Source organism: Narcine bancroftii, chromosome 1, assembly GCF_036971445.1.
Source record: "Narcine bancroftii isolate sNarBan1 chromosome 1, sNarBan1.hap1, whole genome shotgun sequence".
Classification (NCBI taxonomy): Eukaryota; Metazoa; Chordata; class Chondrichthyes; order Torpediniformes; family Narcinidae; genus Narcine; species Narcine bancroftii.
In genome coordinates, this window is record NC_091469.1 from 202,095,185 (window position 1) to 202,108,599 (window position 13,415).

The 13,415-nt window shown below is 36.9% G+C and overlaps 1 protein-coding gene across 11 annotated transcripts in view; it reads left to right on the top strand.

Annotated features, from left to right (window-relative positions):
• The window catches only part of golga1 (golgin A1), a 119,632-nt gene that overhangs the window by 73,639 nt on the left and 32,578 nt on the right, over window positions 1-13,415 (top strand). For all 11 annotated transcript variants that reach the window (XM_069888345.1, XM_069888346.1, XM_069888347.1 and 8 more), the window contains 11 exons: window positions 1,305-1,433; window positions 3,423-3,592; window positions 4,955-5,066; window positions 8,169-8,294; window positions 8,524-8,619; window positions 8,719-8,814; window positions 9,108-9,203; window positions 9,580-9,732; window positions 10,371-10,466; window positions 10,825-10,914; window positions 12,788-12,890. In XM_069888345.1, coding sequence (XP_069744446.1) covers window positions 1,305-1,433; window positions 3,423-3,592; window positions 4,955-5,066; window positions 8,169-8,294; window positions 8,524-8,619; window positions 8,719-8,814; window positions 9,108-9,203; window positions 9,580-9,732; window positions 10,371-10,466; window positions 10,825-10,914; window positions 12,788-12,890 — 1,267 coding nt within the window. The remainder of the gene's footprint in view (window positions 1-1,304; window positions 1,434-3,422; window positions 3,593-4,954; window positions 5,067-8,168; window positions 8,295-8,523; window positions 8,620-8,718; window positions 8,815-9,107; window positions 9,204-9,579; window positions 9,733-10,370; window positions 10,467-10,824; window positions 10,915-12,787; window positions 12,891-13,415) is intronic.

The following is a 13,415-nucleotide window of genomic DNA, read 5'->3' on the forward strand; positions in this document are numbered from 1 at the left end:
TCAGCATGTTAGGATCTGGTTTTGGGTGATCCAGCTGTGATACTGATTGGTTACCCTTCACTAGAGTGTTAACAAGCCATAGAGATGTACTTGAACTTGCTGTTTTCTGAGGTACATTCATGCACATTTTACAACAGGAGATATTAGATATTGGTCAACAGGTTAATTTTCCTCTTGAAATTGAGCCAAACATGGTACTCCCACATTCATCTGAGTTGAATTAAATAACATCTCCGCTCACATAATATTCATGTTGTATAGGTAGGCCGCTTCAATTATAAAGAGTAATAGACATTTCCATTGGCACCTTTTGGAGATACCTTGCATGTGTATTTCTGGCTAACCCTGGATCACTGTGATATGATTATATGACAATTCAGTTGTATTAAAAAAAAATCCTATTGATGGCCTAGCTTCTTCAGCAACTTCATGCAGTTAATGTCTTGCTGGTCCATTGTAACAGATGGTAAGGAGAAAACAATGCTATTGTGGAGAATGGAGAGAAAAGTACAAATCAAATCTTATCATAGGTTTCCCAGTCTGTTATGACAACCTCCAAACTTATATTCACTTTACTAAGACATCTTTATACTTTCATTTTTTTAATGTAATGAATTACAGTAAAATTTTCAATCAATAGTTTTCTTGGTTACCCATCTTATAACTTCATCAGCACCCTTATAACCAAAATATGGACAGGTTGCATATAAAAGTGCACCTCAAATATTTTTATACACACTCACTCCTACATATCTTAGAGAGCACCTTCCAAAACTGTAGCTGGATTTTCTCTCCTATTTGTAACTCAAAAAATAATAGGCACTTCAGATCAAGTAATGGAAAGATGCTGCACAGAAAAAGTCTCCTCAGCCTACCGAATTCATCAACCACCCATTTATACTGATCCTACATTGGCTGCAGGGTCTCAACTCCCCAAGCTCCTGCTGCCCCATTGATTCAACCGTACAACTAGAGACAATTTACAATGGACCATTAATATACCATCCTGCATGTCTTTGGGATGTGGACAGTAACTGGAACACCCAGAAAAAACCCATGCAGTGACAGAGACAGTACCCGAGGTTAGGAGAGAACCCGGTTCTTTGGCGTTGTGAGGTAGTGGATCTACTAGCTGCATTACTGAGCTGCCCTTGTATAGGGTCGCTATAGTCTTTCAATGCACCCACTTATCTTGATATCTATAAATTCATGGTTGTCAGATTTCCTGCTATCATTCATCTTTTATTTTAATGTGTATAAAATGGTCTTAATAGTCTTCCTTTTTTGTTAATTAAATTTCTTAGGAAAAATCAGCATTTGAGAATCAACTGAAGCAGATGAAGGATGAAAATTTAAATCTATTTCAGAAACGTGATGAACAAGATGAACTAGATGGATTTCAGCAGCAGGAACTTGCCAAAGTTAAACACATGGTATAACAAACAAAATATAGATATACTTGCAAACTCCCTCTTTTTAAAAGACCATATTGTTTTACTTTCTGTGGAATTGGAAGCAGCTAATGTTTTGGAAAAGTGATTTCATTTCTCAGACCAGAGCTTAATAGTGGACGTGGCATAGTGGTTGGTGGTGTTACCAGGTTAACAGTGTCCAAATCTCAACCAATGGAAACCTATCCCTCAAAGTCCAGAAATTAATTTACACCCAATTTTCTGCTTTGCTTAATTTTTGATTTTGGTGGGTATTATGGTTTGTTCTTACCATTGATCTTAACCTTGAACCATAACTTTGGGATCTGTCATTCAATTCCATGTGAAGGCTTACACAGTTACAAACTCTTTGCTATCATGTCTCCTAAACATCCTAATCATAATTGATGTAATTAGTCTGCATTACACAGTGCTCGTTTATTTTAATTCCTTTACTAAGCATGGGTGTTGCTGATAAGGGCTCTATTTTAAAGAAAACACGCATAGAAGATAGTTGAATAAATTAAAAATTATAGTTATATATTTTGTGCTGCAACAAACTGACCTTCAGTCTGTGTTTCTTGATGAGCTAAACAATTCAATCAAAACTTTGAACTTACCGTTAACACTAATAATATTAGCAGCTATAAAACAGTATTTAAACTAAGATCATACTTACAAATTGTGATGGAGAAAGTGGTTTATTATTTGCTTGAATCAAAGAAATGAATCTCTGTTTCATGTAAAAGAGAAATAAATTCACTAGATTTATTAACCCTGTAAATTACGATGTTTAACATGTATTTTTTTTAAAGCAGGACGTTATTATTCTTGTCTAGATTTAAAGTGAAGTATCAGATTTATCATCCTTTTCCTGGTATCCTTATGGATTCAGTTGAAATAGCATGCGTCCACCCTAAAATACCTATTTTGTAATTTTAAAGAGTGGGTTGGAAGTAAAACATATAGCAACATTTTGCATTCCAACATAATGCTAAGTTTCCATCTTGGGAGTTGGACTTTAATCCAAGACAATTAAAGTAAATATTTTCCATGAGTAAAGGGTTTTCACCAATTTAGGTTCCAATCTCAATTTGGAAATGTTATATGTTGCTGAATTTGAGAACAGGAAGGCATTCTGTCTACTGTACTCTGCCAATGCCACACACTGCCCAAAATGTAATGATGGATATATAAAGGTGAGCTGAACTCAATGAATGCGATCAGCTGAATAAACATGGGAACCTACCTTTCTATGTTGGAGCAGGCTAATAATTATTTCCACCTCTGATGGCTTTGGGAATCATTGACATAGGGTTGCCAATATTCTAATTAATTAAGAGAATCCAAAATCGGATTCTCCGAAATCCTGAGTTATCCTAAATTAAAAAAAAAATTTGGATAAACGAGGAGATATGAAATCCTCATTTATCTGAAATTTTTTTGGAGCCAAACTGACCAGGGACGTTGAGCTCCCGGCGGTGGCAGTAGCAGACCTCGGGCTCCTGGCGTCGGCAGCGGAGCACCGAACCTCGGGGCTCCCAGCACTAGCAGCAGAAGAGTTCGAGCTCCCAGCTCCGGCAGCAGCAGATCTCTGGCTTCCGGTGCCAAAAGCAGTGGATCCTGGCCTCCTGGAGGCAGCAGGGACCTCAAGCTCCTGGGCAGGAGAGGGACCTTTGGGCTCCGGGCACGAGCGGGGCCTCGGTGGGGAAGTGGTAGCCTGCATTTTTTTGGAGACAATTAAACTTTATTTTAATGCTTAAAAAGCCTTATTTTTTTTTTGTTGTTGTATAATCTCTGTTACAAGTGATTTGCTTGTAATGACCAGTTCTCCGAAAAAAACGTTTATCCTAAATGGGCCCGTCCTGACCATTTTGGATGATCAGAGTTGTACTGAATGTTGAATTGTTTCAAACTTAACCTTGTGATGCACATCTTTCATGTTTAGAGTTAAAGCTAATATGTAAGAATTACATTTTTTCTTCTTTATAGCTCCTGTCGAAAGAAGAAATGTTAACCAATGTTGAAAGAGAACTTGAGGATCAGAAAACAGAGCTAGATCAAACCAAAGAGGAGCTGAAGGTCTCCAATCAACAACTTTCTAACCTAAACCAAAGGGTGGAGCAGCTAGAGACTTTAAATAGAGACATGACCAAGGAAAGGTACAGCATTTGGCAAGAAATGTCACTTAGCAGACTCTGATAAATTGTATTCTTCCATAAGCTGTACAAGTTTACTTCATTCAAATGAGTTGGATATTCACATGGAGAATGGTGGGTGCAGGTCCAATAGAATATTTTAAGAGATTATTAGAATGGTACATTAGAATGAGAAAAATGGAGGGTTATGCAGAAGGGAAATTCCAGGCAGATAGAGTAGGTTATTAGGTTGGCACACTGTGGGCCAAAGGCCCTGTACTATTCTGTAGATCTCTCTGCAATGGTACCTCCAAATTAGTAAAACCTCTGATAAACATAACTTACAAAATATAATGTTTTTACCTGGAAAAAAAAACTCAGCAAAGATCAGACAAGTAGAATAGTATGTTTAGCACTGTTCATTGGCTAATCTGTACAATATTCTCTATAGCAAATTATTTTAATTTATATTGACATATGGGTCTTAGTTCCAAAGTCGTGCAGTAACATATACAAAGATATGCCTAAGTGAGCAGTTGTTTTCTGTAGAAAATTGAAACTTTTTAAAAGTTTCCTGTAATTTTCAGCAGTTATCAAATAAATGTTGTTCTCAATCAATGGAATGGCTGTACTGAAGAGAAGACTCTTAACTTACATGACCAGTTTCTCTCTCTAAGTTTTTCATCTCTCAAATTCTCTTCCTTCCTGTTAATGCCTTTTACACCTACATCTTTTGATCATATCTCCAAATATCTCCTAATGTGGATTGGTGTCAAATGTTATCTGACAACTTTGTTACAAAAATCCTTGGCACCTTTTGCTATAAATGCATTAAATAATTGTTCTTTTGCAATTATAAAGTAAGTGACAAGTTTCTATCTATTGTATATTTAGTAGTAGGATACATCTGACTTCAGGCTGCCACGTAACTGCAAAAATAATTCTAAAGAAGGAAAGGAATAGAGAAAAATCATTTATAAGATGTCTTTCATTACATCAGGATGTATCAAAGTTTTTTAAAGGAAATTAAATACTGGTGAAGAGTATTTAGTAGATTTCTTAAATACTCTGATGCAATGTGAGGAAAGAAAGGAAGCAGCCAAATTGTGATGAACAAGGTCTTTATGAAGGGCTATGAGACAACTGACAGCGTAGTGGAAAATTAAATATTGAACCATAAGTTGGGAAAGCTCCAGTACTTCATTTATACATTCTACAATCACTTCAAGGAGCATCAGGACTATGGAATATTACCTTATAAAGCTATAATCTCTGTCAGTGCAGTAAGCCCCCTCGGTTCTAAAAGTAATTGTCAGTTATGCACTCAAGTCTTTAGTTCTATTTTATTTTAACAAAGTTCTGTTGCCTTTCATTATTTTTGCACAGAGAGGAACTTCTGTCTACAAAAAGAAGTGCAGAGGAGAAAATAACTGAATTGGAACAAAGGGCTCAGGAATTACAGGATGTGACCCAGCATTTCTCTGCAGATATACATAAGGTACAGAAGTTTAATGTACTGAACAGAAAAAAGGTTCAATACTCAACAGCATTGCACTTTTATGAAACTTTACATTAGAATTAAATAGTATCTAGACCTCTGGGCAGAGAGTGGGGAGTGGAGACAGAGCCCTCCCCCACAGGGTCCTAATGCCCAGTTCTACTGCTGACTACTCAGTAGAGGCTTTAAATGGCCTGTTAAAGGAGCAGGGTCTGGGCACAAGATGGCAGAGCCTGGATTCTGCAGTGGCCTTGAGGGGCTTTAGATTCCAGGGGAGCAGTAGACGGGCAGAATACCAGTAAAGGGGAGAACACCCTTACTTCCCCTATCCTGTTGAGAAGGAGAAGCAGAGGAGACATCCCTCAGGATGGTGACCATGGTGGCAGAATAGCAAGGTGCTCTGCAGCTGCTGGCAACTTGAGGTCAACGGACTCACACCCTTGAGATTTCTGGAGGCTGGCTCGTGAGAACAAAGTATTGGAACTGGGATTCAAGAGGATGCTGAGGGCAAGAAGGGCTTCCAAAGGGCCCTGAGTTCTGAAGGCTCATTGAGTCTGGACTCGGATTGCCGATGGTTGGAACTGAATTAGAATCTTGTGCAGCTGCAGAGGCTGCAGGAGCACTGGAGATGAATCCACAGACACTTGGTGACTCTATGGGAACACTCTTTTGCTTCTCTTTCTCTGACTGTCAGGGGTGCCAGGCAATGTTAATGGCGAATCTTTGCCTTATGGCAGACTGAATGCAATTTCATGTAATATATTACATTTCTGCTTTATTACATGACAATAAATAGTATCTGATCTGATCTGAGATATTACTTCCAGCAAAACAGCATCTGTTCACTTTTGTTCACCAAAACTTTAGATTTATCATAAAACTGCTAAATATGCCAATATAAAATCTGTGAAAAATAGCAACTTTTATAGAAAACATAAATGTTGACATAAAAACATTTTTTCAGAGGCTAAAGCAAAAAAGAAGCAATCCCATACTTTGATTCTACAATGAACTTCAAGGTTTTCTTTCTCATAGCAACTGCACGTCCATTAATATAAAGAGTTATTAACTATGTACAGAGGCACCTCATCTGGAAAGAAATGTTGAATATTGAGTATGATTGCCCAAACTAAACAAATTTATTTGTTGTAGCATTGATCTCGTTTTTAAAAAAAATCAAAGCAAATTAACATCCCAAACTGAGCTGGTACTTTGTAAAATATCAGTCATCTGTAAAGATGTTGAGAGAACAGAGAGCACTCCAAGAACGTAGTCATTTCCTTTTCTTTTCTTTCTTTCTTTTCTTTGGCTTGGCTTCACGGACAAAGATTTATGGAGGGGTATGTCCACGTCTGCTGCAGGCTCGTTGGTGACTGACAAGTCCAATGCGGGACAGGCAGGCACGGTTGCAGCGGTTGCAAGGGAAAATTGGTGGGTTGGGTGTTGGGTTTTTCTTCCTTTGTCTTTTGTCAGTGAGGTGGGCTCTGCAGTCTTCTTCAAAGGAGGTTGCTGCCCGCCGAACTGTGAGGCGCCAAGATGCACGGTTGGAGGCGATATCAGCCCACTGGCGGTGGTCAATGTGGCAGGCACCAAGAGATTTCTTTAAGCAGTCCTTGTACCTCTTCTTTGGAATATAGAGACATATTCATGTAGAAAGAAGGTGCTGAAGCAGTCAAGAAGTTGAATTGTTTCAAGTGAATGAATTTAAACATCACATTTTTTTTTTCCAGCACAGATGCTGGCTGTCCTTTTGAGTATTTCCAGCATTTTCTGTTTTTATTTCCAATTTCCAGTAGTTTTTTTTGCTTTTTGAAATATTTCTGTAATACATTTAATTGTAGTTTGTTCTCAGAAAGGAAAAATTGTACAAAATGGATTAACTGAAGCCGGAAGTGCACATTGAGAGTGTACTAAAGAGTGTTGATTTTAAGCTGTGAGTAGTTGAGACCTTGCTGACCCATTTACATCTTTTGGTAACTAACTGTGAAGTGGATTGTTTTGTGGAGACACAGTGCATTGGAGGCTCAGTGGCTCTGGTGTTAGTTGGAATGGGCACTGGTGGAACAGAGACTTGGCTGGGGAAACAATTAGCTGCTGGAGGAACTCAGCAGGGAAGGCAGCATCCATGGATTGAACTGGTCAGTCAGTGTTTCTGGTTGGGAGAAATTGGCTGTCGTTCTGATTTTAAGAAGATACTTGACTAATAAGATGTTCTTTTTTTAAAATTCTGACCATCAAAAACAAAATAAAAATTCTGTGAAAATATTTTGTTAATTCTGCCTCCTACCTCACATAGATTCGCAGATTACTTTTGCCAGATTGCACTATGAGGCAATTTTTATAGACTGAGCAGAATTTCAGTGATGATTGATAGCTGTGCCACTTGTGCTGTTTTCTAACCTCACAGTTGTGCACTTTGTTCTCAGGATTAAAGAATTGAAGTTGGATTTGATAACTGGTGACCAACAATACTTAAATGATGCAAGTCTTTCTATTGTTTAATTAGCTTGTTATCAAATAATTGTCATACTTGTGCATAACTGTAATTTCCTCAAGAACAATCATAAAATTCCTATTGCCAACATATCAAGGATAAATAAACTCACGCCCTGGAAATTGCCATCTAAGCCACACATCACCCTGCACACAGCATCTTTAAGGTGTGCCTGTCAGTTGTGTGTCTGCATGTTTTTGCTATGAGGACCAGAGAATGCTGTTTCATCAGGTTGTACTTGTACAATCAGATGACAATGTGTGACATGGACATATATCACCATTTCTTCATCACCATTGGATGTAAATCACGGAAGACTATGGATTCACCTGCACCTCAAAGACTGCAGTGGTTCAAGAAGGCAGGTTCACCTGCACCTCAAAGACTGCAGTGGTTCAAGAAGGCAGCATACCTCTACATTCTCAAAGGCAAAAAGGAGGGTATTTAAATGCCAGCTCAGCTGTGAAGGCCACTTTCCAGGAATGAATATTAAAAAAAACTTCTGTTACCACTTTAAGTGAATTGTGATTCTCATGTATATCTAATTTGCATTTTCATTGATATTAATTTATTCTAATTAATCTTCTCTATATGTTCCTTGGAAATAGGCATCTGTAGAGTCTGAGGAGAAAAGAAAAATTATTGAGCATCTACAGGCAAAAATACTTGCTCTAGAAAAAAGAATAGAGGGAAATTACTCAGAGGATGAGCATGTGCAAGACCTGTTTAAAGAGGTACAGTTCACAAAATGGCAACATAAATTACAATGCAAATAATTAATCTTTCTGTTGCTTAATTGACCTTTTTCACAATGATTTGTTATGCTGTGTATACAACCACAATTTCCTTCCTCTATTTTTGAACATTTTGTTTTAGTTCTTTATTTAACGCAATTGATGTCCAACAAATGAGATTTGAAATTGTGATCCTCTCACTTTGTTAACTTCTAAGTGTGCTCTGCAGAAATCTTATCTGGAGCATCTGCTGGAAGAAAATAGGCATCATTTGTTAGAAGCTAGGACTAGCCATGCTGAGGCTGAGGGAACTTTTGAAAGACAGGTATCTACTGCATTGGAAAATCAAATTTTCTTAAATAACAAATTCCAACAATTCTTAATGCACAGTTTTTATTTAAATGTTTTTCTAAATTTGTTTCAGATAGCCAAACTACACAATGAAGTAGCTGAACTACAGTCTTTGATGAAGCAAAAAGATGGTGATCTGCAGAATTTCAAAGACAACAGTGCAAGTCAGGTTATTTCTGCTTCTTATTTTGTTACAAGCATGATGACTGAACCATCTCTTTATAACTTACAAACAAACTTTCATTTTCAATATGGCCTGAAACTCTTAGGTTTTAATTGGAAAATGAGAGAAGAGATAAATGGTTAACATTTGAATGAAAAGATTTGATGCTTTCATAATGTTGAAAATTATTCAATAACTAATTATTCCTCTTCTGTAGCACAAGAAGGCTTTGTGCTTTCGAGGCATCACTTTGGTCTGGTGTTAGAATTGCCATTTTTAAGAATCAGGTTACTTTGCAGGTCTGTGAACTGGAGCAAAGGTTACAGTCTACTACCGAAAAGCTAATGTGGAAAGAAAATGAAGTAAATAAGAAAGAAATTCAATTTAAAAAGCTGGTGAGTAAAAATATATAATTATTATTAATCCTTTAAAGCCAATTTAAAAAAACAATTCTAATATTTATTCTTTGTAAGTTTAATTGGTTTTAATTTAAAAACAATTTATATATACAATACAGTAACAGGTCCATTCGGCCCACGAACCTGTTCTGCCAAATTACACCCAATTGACCTACAACCCCTGGTACTTTTATTTTTGAATGGTGGGAGGAAACTGGAGCACCTGGAGGATACCCACCCAGAAACTCACGGGGAAAAAATACAAACCACTTACAGACAGCACAAGATTCAAACCCTGATTCTGGTTGCTGGCACTAGAACAGCATTGCTCTAACTGCTGCTTTTATTGAGATAATTTCTTTCTTTCTTGTAGCAAGAAGAAAGTGAAGCTGAAAATGATAAATTAAAGCACCAGATTGCTGCTTTAAGACATCAGCACATTGAGAAGACCAATAGAGTGGATGCCCAAATAGTTGCCCTTGAAACTGCCCGAGAATTTGATAAAACAGCCTTTCAACACAAAATAGTAAGTATCATCATTTATTTACTCTTGTGAAATAAAAACAAAGATGAGAAAAGTCAGGGAGCCTAAGATAAATAGTTTAACATTTTTATCAATGACCTTTCATCTGGACTTGAAAAAGTGATAGAGGAAGGAGAGGAAATAAAAATGAATTATTAATATTCTAGAAACACAGAAGAACATCATGAAACATGATTGTGAGGGAAACGGTCTAGTATCCAATTAAAGGCTTTCCCAGCAAAGATTGATCATGACACGTTAGAATTCCAAATTCAGGTTGAGGGTGCCAAAGATAGGTGTTAAAATAATGTCGTCAACTGAAATAATGCCTCTCAGAATGGGGTTGCCTAAAGACGGGAAGGTAGACTGAATGGTAAGAGATGATGGCTAAGGAAGCTGAGGATGATAACAAAGCAAAAGGGAAGCCATACATTATAGAGCAGAGGATTGGGAAATTTTTAGAAACCAGCAAAGGATGATGGAAAAATATAAAGAGGGAGTAGAGTATGGAAGTAAACTAGTGGATAATATGGAAACAGAAAGACTTTGGCTGTTGGTCTAGTAACAACCACGTCTCTTCTGTATTTCATTTGCAGTAACACAACCATAAGTGCAATTTGTTTGTCTTTATTTGTGCACAGTGCCAACTTCAACAAAAAAATGAAGATCTAAATGACAGACTTAATGAAACTGAAAACACTTTGAAGAAAGTTGAATGTGAACTTGAAAAATCAAAGGTTTGTATCTAAAAATGATTTTATTTGGGAAAGCTCATTTCTTAATAATATTGTTAGGATCTTTTCCTCCCTGCCATACTGTGTAATCAGATGCCCTCCAACTCAATCTTTGTTGATCATCTGGCTGGGATAAATGTAAAACTTGTCTACAAAATTTCAATCATATTTTTAGCCAACTCAATTCATATTTACATAAGGCAATTTAAAATAAAATAATAGAAACATGTAATGATCTGTGGCTTGTGTGTTTGTGAATATATACTGTAATATTAGAGATATTGAAAACATGACATAACTGTTAACATTGTGATATTTTAATAATGCTTTTGTACTAACACATTTAAATATTTTAATGCAGGACAAATTAAGAATCAGTGAATATGAAAATATTGAAGTTGCCAAAGTGTTAGAAGAGGCCAGGACACGAAGAGAGGAATTGCAACATAAGGTTTATTCTCATCAAAGTTGTGCTATTTAGTTTAATAATTACAAATGGTTAATCTACATTTCAGAGCAACTTTGTAAATGCTGCACAAGTTCCTGAGTCAGAACACAACATTATTGCCTCCTTGCATTAGTAGTATGTTAGCAATCTGTACTTTCTTGGGCATCAGAATTTCAATTCCATTTCTATCATGCAAGAAAGGCCCTTCTGCTAAACCTTTGCTGTTTGAGGGCTTTGTACAAAAATAGCCTTACTTTAACAACTTCTAGTTAAGTCTGCTTGGAAGTCTCCTGGAGGAAAATTAGTTGGTACCTAAATAGGAGTTATCATAATCTGAAGCTATTCCAGGAAATAAAATATTAGTTCTTAAAATTATTATTATTTTGCCAAGTTGTATAGTTAGCCAAATGATTTATATAAAGTTATACAATCAAGTTAAGGAACTTTTTTTTAATGAAATTATGTGCTGCCCTCTGTGATCAGAGTGAGATCTTGTGGAGGCAAAGGTCACATGCAATCTTTCAGCCAACTACAATTCACAGTTTGATTTTGATTTTGCTTTCTCTGACATGTTGCAGAATGTTTCCCTAGTTTACCTAGTTTGCAAAGTATGAAGATATAACTTGTATGTTATAAAACTTGATCTTTTACATTTTAAAAAATGTAGACATACAGCTCAGTAACAAGCCATTTTGACCCATGAGTCTGTGCCGTCCAGTTTACATCCCATTAACCTACACCTGTGGTACGTTTTGAATGGTGGGGGGAAACTGGAGCCCCCCAGAGAAAGCCCACGCAGACACAGGGAGAATGTATAAACTCTTTACAGACAGCGTGGGACTCGAACCCTGGTCTGGTCCCAATTGCTGGCACTGTAAAGGTGTTGCTATGCCAACCGTGTGTCCCCAATCTTCCTCGTTTTAAAATTTGAATGTCACTGATTAAATTCAATTTTAAAAATTGCACAGCAAAGAAGTAAATACAGTACAACTCTTGATTATCCAAAATGGTCAGGACTTGACTTATTTCGGATAAAGGTTTTTTTTCCCCAGAGAACTGGTCATTTTTTTTAAAACAGCCTAGCAGCAACAGAAAATCACTTGTGACAGTGTTTAAACAACAATGTAAGGCTTTTTAAGCATTAAAATAATGTTTAAATCTCACAAAGAAAAATACTGGCCACCGCCGATCACAGACACTTACCAACCGAGGCCCTGCTCTTGCCAGGAGCCCTAGAGTCTCACTCCTGCATGGGAGCTTGAGGTCCCCGCTGCCATCGGGAGTCCAACATCCGCTGTCAGTTCAGCTCTGAAAAAATTTTGGATAAATTAGGATTTTGGAGAATCCAATTTTGGATAATTAGAGTTGTAGTGTAGTCTTTATTTTAGTCTTTGAAATTGCTTCAGTAATTTGATTATCTGTTCAGCTGGCCTGATTTCCCCTTGATTCTTCATCCATCTCTCTCAAGGTCTCAGAGACTACCTCCAGTATTAATATATCCCTTTTTAGATAACGACCCAAAATTGCATACAGTATTTCCAGTGTGGCCTCACCAACATCCTATATGGCTGTATCAAAATCACCCTATTCTTGAATTTTAATCCCTTTACAATAAAGATCAATGCGTCATTTTCCATCTAAACCACTTATAATATCTACCTGCTAACTGTTTTCATTCATGTATTAGAGTACCTTGCCTTCAGTATTTATTTGCTGTCTCTGTCCAGTTAAATAACCACCTTTTAATTCTTCTCTCTGAAGTGCATGACCTCACACTAAACTCACTTTGCAAGTTGATCATGTCTAGGACATATTGTCCCATTTTTATAATAAAATAAAATAACACAAATTAAATTTCAATTTCTTGCACTGATAGGTGTTAACATTAACAGAAATGCTGGAAGAAAAAAATACTTCAGTCTTGCAACAAAATAAAGAATTAATCAAAATGGAAGAAGATTTCAAGAAACTTGAGCAAGGTTTGAAGCCATATCATTTATTAATATTCTAGCAATATTTGAGGCAAGGCAAGAGTTATGAGGTAATGTTGCAGCTCTATAAAACTCTTGTTACACCATACTTGGAATATTGTGTTAAATTTTGGTTACTTCATTACAGAAAGGTTGTGGAAGCTCTGGAGAGGGTGCAGAGGAGATTTACAAGGATGATGCCTGAATTGGAGAATGTTTTTTATGAAGCAAAGTTAACAGAGCTGGGGCTTTTCTCTTTGGAGCGAAGAAGGATGAAAAGTGACTACAAGATTATGAGAAGTATAGATAGGGTGGACAGCAAGCACCTTTTTCCTAGTAGTAAACACCATAGGACATGGATACAAGATGAGGGGCGGAATGTTTAGGGGAGACATCAGGGATATATTTTTGGCACAGAGAGTAGTAGGCATTTGGAATGCATTGCCAGGGGTGGTGGTAGAGGCAGGTGCAATAGGGAAATTTAAAATATTCTTAGACAGGTATATGACTTGATAGGAGATTACAAGATACAAT